General features: G+C 33.5%; 1 protein-coding gene across 3 annotated transcripts in view; it reads right to left on the bottom strand.

Annotated features, from left to right (window-relative positions):
• Nucleotides 1-696: 696 nt before the first annotated feature.
• The window catches only part of LOC148177878 (bicaudal D-related protein homolog), a 48,594-nt gene continuing 39,853 nt past the window's right edge, over nucleotides 697-9,437 (bottom strand). Inside the window, exons 3-6 of one of the 3 annotated variants that reach the window (XM_088032429.1) lie at nucleotides 5,803-6,349; nucleotides 1,588-1,934; nucleotides 1,279-1,536; nucleotides 697-1,222 (exon numbers count right to left, since the gene is read on the bottom strand). In XM_088032429.1, coding sequence (XP_087888555.1) covers nucleotides 1,091-1,222; nucleotides 1,279-1,536; nucleotides 1,588-1,934; nucleotides 5,803-6,349 — 1,284 coding nt within the window. In that variant the 3' untranslated portion in view covers nucleotides 697-1,090. The remainder of the gene's footprint in view (nucleotides 1,223-1,278; nucleotides 1,537-1,587; nucleotides 1,935-5,802; nucleotides 6,350-9,437) is intronic. The other 2 variants (XM_088032427.1, XM_088032428.1) reach the window with 2 other exon arrangements.

The raw sequence follows: 9,437 nt of genomic DNA, 5'->3' as shown, positions 1-9,437 counted from the left end.
CGCCACAGCAATGAAATTTGGTGGAATTATTAATTTAGTCTTGTTTATTAATAATGCTAAATTGCAAATTTGTAGACCGAACGAGACAAATTTTGGAATTTTTTATTTCGAAATTTAATCCAAAAACTACGATTTTTTTTATTAAAGTTTGTAACTCTAGTAATATCAACGTAATTAATCTACGTAAAATTCTGCGTAAAATGAGACTAAATAACGCAAGTTTGCTCTAAAAATAAGCGAGATATTGACCGAATTAGACTTGGACAAATTAAATCCACAAGAGTCGAAAATGTGACTTTTTTAAAAATTTTAAAAATCGAGATTTGAACGGATTCTTATGTAAAAAAGACACGAGAAAAACGATGGGGCAAAGCATTTCTTTTTATCTTTTGTAGTTTCGAAAATATCGTGCTTTACACATTTGAGAACTGAAAACTAAATATCCAAAACTTAAAACAGCCATAACTCGGTTATTTTTTATCGTACGTAGGTTTGAAGCCCAGTTTTGGAATCTGCTTGAAATTCTGCGTAAGATGAGACCAAATAACGTAACTTTGCTCAAAAACTAAGCGAGATATCGACCGAATTAAGATAGCCAAAACATTATATTGTTAATAAGGATTACTGTACTAAACCGAATTGAGTGTTTTAGTTTGATTAACAGCCCCTTCTTACAAACAAGAAAAGCAATAAAACTGTGGTTGATAAAATACTATATTTACATTTTACAAGATTCAAGGTAACAACATTGGTTATCAAACGGACGGATTAAAGGCGATAATACCAAAAACAAGTCTTGGCAACTAAACTAATCTAGAAATTTAGACGAATTAAAAAGTAAGTAATTAGCTAGATCATTAAAAAAGTTAAATCACAGAACAGTATAATTTTTATTACACATTAAATCCCTTTGCAGAGATCACCCTAGGCTTCGACAGATCACAATAAAAAAAACCGCCACGTTCCGCAGCACTTTCAAAGTACAAACAAAAATCACAAAAGCAATCCAGAATAAAACGAATACGTAGATTTGGGTGAAGTTACACAACAAATAGTCTGATCTGTGCAAACGCTCCATTTTAACCAAATGCTATCGAAGGAAAAAACTGAGGATTCTACGTCGAGGAGGCGCCACTGGCGTGTGGACAATTTGCTTCATGGTGACCTCATGGGATGTGAGTTTGGACTTGAGTTGTTCGTCCAACAGTTCCTGCATGTCCATCTGAAAGACCACAAGTCTAAGAATCCGTTCAAACTTCAGAGAAATCTCTTCCTTACCTGCCACTGCTCCAACTGTTGACTGAGCTCAACCTTCTGTTGAATGGCTTCCAGAAGCTGACTATTCGCTTGCATTAACTCGACGCGTGTCTTCGCCAACTCGACCTCCGCTTTGGTTTTTCTCTGGATCGCCAAATCCCGGTCTTCTCTGGCTCGGATGACCACGTCTTCCTGCGCCAAAGAAGAGTTCGAGGCGTCATTCCTCGCTCGGTCGCGTTCTTCACTAACCGCCTGAAGCTCAACTTCACACACTGAAACCTACAAGACGAAAGTAAAGAAACTCGACGTTTTGCTTTGAAGATTTCTTACTTTGCTGCTCAGTTCCATGATCTTCTCCGACCTCCTCTGCAGCTCCGCGTCTCGTTCTTGTATTTCTCTTCGCGCTTGTTCCAGTCGTTCGAGTAGTCGCACCACATCAGTGTCCAGCACTAAACCGACTAGTTCTTGGGCGACTTCGCTCAACAGTCCGGCGGAGAATTGCGCGTTTTCTTCGAGCGACGTCGTCGAACAGTCGGAATGCAATCCGCTGTCGTCGTCGTTGTGCGATTTTAGTTGTTGGACCAGAGATCGCAATTGGCGGTAGACGGACATGCATTCCTGAGAAAGCGTCGGTTCGCTGATATCCATTTCTGCTAAGAGAGATCGTTGTTCACCGGCTGTCATAATCATACATAAACAGTTAGTTAATGTTAGTAGAGTTGGTCGTTTTATTGTTAGTAAGGTAATGGACAATCGACATAAACATTTATGGATTTTGCGTTTAAAAAAAAGTTTTATTAACGTTTTTATTTGAACGCTTTAAAGAGTCAGCAGGAAAAAAAATGAGATTTGAAAGTTCGAAGATTTGTTTGTCATAACTCGGTTATTTTTTGTCGGACGTCGATTTTGAACACGGATTTGGAATCTGCGCGAAATTCTACGTAAAATGAGACCAAATAACGCAAGTTTGCTACAAAAATTACCGGGATATTGACCCAATTAGATTTGGACAAATTAAATTCATTGGTCGAAAAAGTGCCTTTTTTCAAATTTTTCAAAATCGAGATAAGACTTGATTCTTATGTAGAAAGACGCCAGAAAAATAATGGCGCAAACTGTTTTAATTTATCTCTTTTAGTTTTGAAGATATCGGGCTTAAAACATTTGAAAAAACTGAAAATAATATTCAAAAGTTTAAACAACCATACCTCGCTTATTTGTAAGCCGATCTTAACGATTCTCACGTTTTTTGAATCTACGTGAAATTCTGCGTAAAATGAGACCAACTAACTCAAATTTGCACCAAAAATAATAAGAGACAAATTTTGGATTTTTTTATTTCGAGAATGAACCAAAAACTAAAAAAAAATTGTATAAAAGCCTGTAACTCTGGTAATTTTAACACCACAAGAATGAAATTTGGGGAGGTTACTAAGTAGGACTTGGTTACTATTTGTGCCAAATTTCAAAATAATAGAGCAGAAACTACTTGATTGACAAATTTTTTGAACCGAAAACCGCGAATAATTTTTATTAAGGGTTGTAACTTTGGTAATTTTAACGTCACCGCAATGACATTTGGAGAAGTTACTTAGTGAAACTTGGTTACTAACTGTGCTAAATTTTAAAATTATAGAACAGAAGCGACTTGATTTAGAAATTTTAATTTTTTGATTGAAAGGAAAACTGCAAATAATTTTTATTAAGGGTTGTAACTTTGGTAATTTTAACGCTAAGGCAAGTAAATTTGGGAGGATTACTAATTTAGACTTGCTTATTAATTGTGCTAAATTGCAAAATTATAGACCCAAGAAGACAAATTTTAGAATTTTTTATTTTGAAAATAGACCAAAAACTTTCAAAAATTGTATTAAAGCCTGTAACTTTAGTAAATTTAACGCCACAGCAATGAAATTTGGAGAGGTTGTTAAGTAAGATGTGGTTACCAACTGTGCCAAATTTCAAAATTATACACCAAAAGAGACAAATTTTGGATTTTTTTATTTTGAGAATGAACCAAAAACTGAAAAAAAATGTATAAAATCCTGTAACTCTGGTAATTTTAACACCACAAAAATGAAATTTAGAAAGGTTACTAAGTAATGTGTGGTTACCAACCGTGCCAAATTTCAAAATTATACACCGAAAGAGACAAATTTTGGATTTTTTTTATTCCGAGAATGAACCAAAAACTGAAAAAAAAATTGTATAAAAGCCTGTAACTCTGGTAACTTTAACGCCAAAGGAATGAAATTTGAGGAGGTTACTAAGTAAGACTTGGTTACTATTTGTGCCAAATTTCAAAATAATACAGCAGAAGTTACTTGATTGACAAATTTTAATTTTTTGAATGAACCGAAAACCGCAAATAATTTTTATTACGGATTGTAATTTTGGTAATTTTAACGCCACCGCAATGAAATTTGGAGAAGTTACTTAGTGGGACTTGGTTACTAACTGTGCTAAATTTCAAAATAATAGAGCAGAAGCGACTTGATTTAGAAATTTTAATTTTTTGATTGAATCGAAAACTGCGAATAATTTTTATTAAGGATTGTAACTTTGGTAATTTTAACGCTAAGGCAAGTAAATTTGGCAGGATTACTAATTTAGACTTGCTTATTAATTGTGCCAAATTGCAAAATTGTAGACCAAAAGAAACAAATTTTGGAATTTTTTATTTTGAAGATGGCCCAAAAACTTTTGAAAAAATACACTAAAGGCTGTAACTCTCGCAATTTTAATACCACAGCAATGAAATTTGGTGGGATTACTAACTTACGCTTCTTTAATAATTGTGCTAAATTGCAAAATTATAGACCGAAAAAGACAAATTTTCAACATTTTTATTTAGAAAATGAACCCAAAAACTGCGAAAAAATTGTATGAAACCTGTAACTCTAGTAATTTTAACGCCACAGGAATGAAATTTGGAGAAGTTACTTAGTGAAACGTGGTTACTAACTGTGCTAAATTTTAAAATTATAGAACAGAAGCGACTTGATTTAGAAATTTTAATTTTTTGATTGAATCGAAAACTGCGAATAATTTTTATTAAGGGTTGTAACTTTGGTAATTTTAACGCTAAGGCAAGTAAATTTGGCAGGATTACTAATTTAGACTTGCTTATTAATTCTGCCAAGTTGCAAAATTGTAGACCAAAAGAAACAAATTTTGGAATTTTTATTTTGAAGATGGCCCAAAAACTTTTGAAAAAATACACTAAAGGCTGTAACTCTCGCAATTTTAATACCACAGCAATGAAATTTGGTGGGACTACTAACCTACGCTTCTTTATTAATTGTGCTAAATTGCAGAATTATAGACCAAAAAAGACAAATTTTGGAATTTTGTATTTAGAAAATGAACCCAAAAACTGCGAAAAAATTGTATGAAAGTCTGTAACTCTAGTGATTTTAACGCCACCGGAATGAAATTTAGATAATATAGAATATAGAACAATAATAATATAGAACAAAAGCGACTTGATTTACAGATTTTAACTTTTTGACTGAACCGAAAACCGCGTATAATTTTTATTAAGGATTGTACCTTTGGTAATTTTAACGCCAAGCCAACTAAATTTGGAGAACTTATTAATTTAGGCTTATATATTAACTGTATTAAATTGCAAAAGTGTAGACCACAAGAGACAAATTTTGGGATTTTTTAGTTTGAGGATGAACCAAAAACTTTTGAAAAAATACGTTAAGAGCTGTAACTCTGGCAATATTAACGCCAGAGCAATGAAATTTGGTGGAATTACTAATTTGGCCTTGTTTATTAATAATGCTAAATTGCAAATTTGTAGACCGAACGAGACAAATTTTGTAATTTTTTATTTTGAAAATCAACCCAAAAACTGCGTTTTTTTTATGAAAGCTTGTAACTCTAGTAATATCAACGTAATTAATCTACGTAAAATTTTGCGTAAAATGAAACTAAATAACTCAAATTTAAATTTAAATATAATTATCAAATTAAATATACAAAAATTTAAACGGCCATTTGTGGGTCGATCTTAATGAATCTCAGATTTTTGGAATGTACGTAAAATTCTGCGTAAAATGAGACCAAAAAAACTACAATTTGCTACAAAAATAAGCAAAATATCGACCGAAGAACCGAAATACACCTCGTTTCGAACTTCCCGCCCATGAGCTCATTTCTTTTGCTGCTGACTGTACATGCAACATTATTCAACCAACACAAATAAGTCCCCAGATGCCAGTTTTTTTACACAAAAATTTTGAAGTGGCTGTGAGCAAAAAAAATTCAATGACTCGTGTCACCATTTTACAGAAATGTGAGTTCGAGGAATGTCTGTACGAAACAGTAGAAAAAGTGTGTCAAATTCGTTATGCACACCGGAAGTAAGGTACACGCAATTATTGATTCCATTATGACATTTCTTATACTGTATTGATAAAACTTTAATAATTGCGTGTTTGAAACTATGAAATTTGAATTGAATTGGCAGCCCTGCTAGCTCCTAAATTAGCAGTGGTACCAACTTAATTATAGTCAACCCTTTCCTGTCCTTACCATTCAGTCTATCCTCCACTGATAATTTTTCCTGTGGCAGCGAGTAATCCTTCAACGACTGCTGGTACCTCAAGTCTTGTTCTCTAGCGTGTCTCTCCAAGAGCAAAATTCTATCAGAAGCCTCCTCTAGTGCATTAGCTAAACTATCCCTCTCAGAAGCAGCCAAGTGAAGCCTCCTCTCCAATTCTTTATTCTTCTCAGTTACTAAATCTAACTCATCTCTAAGTCCATCCACACTACTAATATGCTCGTGCAGATTCGATTTGCCTAAAGCACATTCTTCCTTCAAACACTCAATTTGCTGTTGCAGTTGGGTCTCAACAGTGGCGGCATCTTTCAATTGCGCCGTCAACCTCGCATTTTGAGCATTCAGTTCCGTAACCAAAGTCCCTTTTTCTCGATCCCACTGTTTTAAAACCGATTCTTTCGTTGCTAGTTTACTCGATAATTCCGCTATGTCGTTTTGTAACTCGAGGATTCGTCCTTCGAACTCTGACTCTTTGTTGGCAAGTTTACGTTTAAGTAGATGGCGGTCTTGCTCGACGGCCTGAAAACAAACTTTTTTAAAAACTCTGCAAATAGATAGTCAAGACGAAATTTTAATTTTTTTATTATTTAAAATTGGTAATGCACAACATTTTTAACCATTGTGTCACTGTAAAATCATTTAGAGTTTTTAAATGCAAAAAAAATGGTTTCACTTTGTGGAAGTTTCTTGCGAAAATTAGGAAAAATTGGGAAAAATTAAAATCAACTATCCGAAATTTAGATCGGCTCTAACTAACTCAGTTATTTGTTGTCGAATCTGCGGAAAATTCTGCAAAAATATAATCGAGAAATCGATATCAGAAGTTTGGCATAGTTTTAGCGATGAATTTTTGCAAAAAACTGCAACTTTCGACTTTTGGAAAATCTAAGAACTATTTTTTATGTAAAAAATTGCGAGAAAAACAATGGTGCAAACCGCATCTCAATATCTGTAATAGTTTTCGAGGTATTGAGGACGAACTGTTTCGAACCTTCAAAAATTTGGCCCTCTGGCGACAACCCAAAAATTCAAACGACCATAACTCAGTTATTTGTTAACGAAAATTGAAAATTCTCATGTTTTTGGATCCAGCGTGACATTCTGCGTAAAATGAGCCCAAATTTGTTGGGTTTTCTTAATAAATAAACGAGGCATTGGCCAAAAACTGTTTTGAAAACGTCATTTTAGGGTGATTTTTAATCAATGTTTTCAAAATGAAAACGACGTTTAATAGCTTTGAATTATACATCAGTCGAAAGAGGATCTCGAAATCTATCTACTGGCTAAAATTGAGATCGATCGGACACATTGTTTACAAGCTATGGCCAAAAATAAAAAAAATGAAAAATTTTCATCGTTTGAGTCGGATTTTTTTTTCGCGAAAAATCGACTATCGAATTTTGAGCTTTTGAGAACATTTTCTAACGTAAAATGAGCCAAGAAAAACGATGGCGCAAACCGCATCTCAATATCTCTAATAGTTTCCGAGATATTTAACTTTAAAAATAAGGAAAAATGAGAAAAAAATGAAAATCAACATTTCAAAACTTTAATCAGCCATAACTCGGTTATTTGCAGTCGTATCTGAATATAAATCCCAAATTTGGAATCTGCGTAAAATTCTGCGTTCACTGATGTATAATAACTGAAGTTTACTCCAAAAAATAAGCGAGATATCGATATGAGAAGTTTGGCATAGTTTTTTAATCATGAATTTTCGCGAAAACTTGTAAATTTCGACTATTGGAAAATCTAAAAACTATTTCTTATGTAAAAAATCGCGAGAAAAACGATGCCGCAAACCGCATTCCAATATCTGAAATAGTTTTCGAGATATCGAGCATGAATTGTTTGGAACCTTCAAAAATTTGGCCATCTGGCGACAACCCAAAAATTCAAACGGCCATAACTCAGTTATTTGTTGTCGGATCTGAATTTAAATTTCAGATTTGGATTCAGCGTGAGATTCTGCGTAAAATGAGTCAAAATTTATTGAGTTTACCTACGAAATAAAGAAAGCATTGACCAAAAACTGTTTGGAAGTGGTCATTTTGGGGTGATTTTCAATCACTATTTTTAATGTAAAAACGACGTTTAATACCTTTGTATTATATATCATTCGAAAGAGGAGCTCGAAATCTATCTACTGGCCCAATTTGAGATCGATCAAACAAACGGTTTACGAGTTATGGTCAAAAATAAAAAAAATAAAAAAATTTTATCGATTGAGTCGGATTTTTTTTTCGCAAAAAATCGATTACCGAATTTTGGGCTTTTAAGCACTTTTTCTAACGTAAAATGAGCCGAGAAAAACGATGGCGCAAACCGCATCTCAATATCACTTATAGTTTCCGAGATATTTGACTTTAAAAATAAGGAAAAATGAGAAAAAATGAAAATCAACATTTCAAAACTTTAATCAGCCATAACTCGGTTATTTGCAGTCGTATCTGAATTTAAATGCCAGATTTGGAATCTGCGTAAAATTCTGCGTTCACTGATGTATAATAACTCAAGTTTACTCCAAAAAATAAGCGAGATATCGATATGAGAAGTTTGGCATAGTTTTTTTAGTCATGAATTTTCGCGAAAATTTGCAACTTTCGACTATTGGAAAATCTAAAAACTATTTCTTATGTAAAAAATCGCGAGAAAAACGATGCCGCACACCGCATTCCAATATCTGGAATAGTTTTCGAGATATTGAGCACGAATTGTTTGGAACCTTCAAAAATTTGGCCCTCTGGCGACAACCCAAAAATTCAAACGGCCATAACTCAGTTATTTGTTGTCGGATCTGAATTTAAATTCCAGATTTGGATTCAACGTGAGATTCTGCGTAAAATGAGTCGAAATTTATTGAGTTTACCTACGAAATAAAGAAAGCATTGCCCAAAAACTGTTTGGAAGTGGTCATTTTGGGGTAATTTTCAATCACTATTTTTAATGTAAAAACGACGTTTAATACCTTTGTATTATTTATCATTCGAAAGAGGAGCTCGAAATCTATCTACTGGCCCAATTTGAGATCGATCAAACAAACGGTTTGCGAGTTATGGTCAAAAATAAAAAAATTAAAAATTTTTTATCGATTGAGTCGGATTTTTTTTTCGCAAAAAATCGATTACCGAATTTTGGGCTTTTAAGCACTTTTTCTAACGTAAAATGAGCCGAGAAAAACGATAGCGCAAACCGCATCTCAATATCTCTAATAGTTTCCGAGATATTTGACTTTAAAAATTGGGAAAAATGAGAAAAAATGAAAATCAACATTTCAAAACTTTAATCAGCCATAACTCGGTTATTTGCAGTCGTATCTGAATTTAAATCCCAGATTTGGAATCTGCGTAAAATTCTGCGTTCACTGATGTATAATAACTCAAGTTTACTCTAAAAACAAGCGAGATATCGATATGAGAAGTTTGGCCATAGTTTTAGTCATGAATTTTTGCGAAAATTTGCAACTTTCGACTATTGGAAAATCTAAAAACTATTTCTTATGTAAAAAATCGCGAGAAAAACGATGCCGCACACCGCATTCCAATATCTGGAATAGTTTTCGAGATATCGAGCACGAATTGTTTGGAACCTTCAAAAATTTGGCCCT

The sequence above is a fragment of the Gnatocerus cornutus genome, chromosome 3, assembly GCF_029298725.1.
Source record: "Gnatocerus cornutus isolate USDA-ARS CGAHR chromosome 3, icGnaCorn1.1, whole genome shotgun sequence".
NCBI classification, from domain to species: domain Eukaryota; kingdom Metazoa; phylum Arthropoda; class Insecta; order Coleoptera; family Tenebrionidae; genus Gnatocerus; species Gnatocerus cornutus.
The sequence above is the reverse complement of the archived record's forward strand: the minus strand, read 5'-3'. Positions and strand labels throughout refer to the sequence as shown.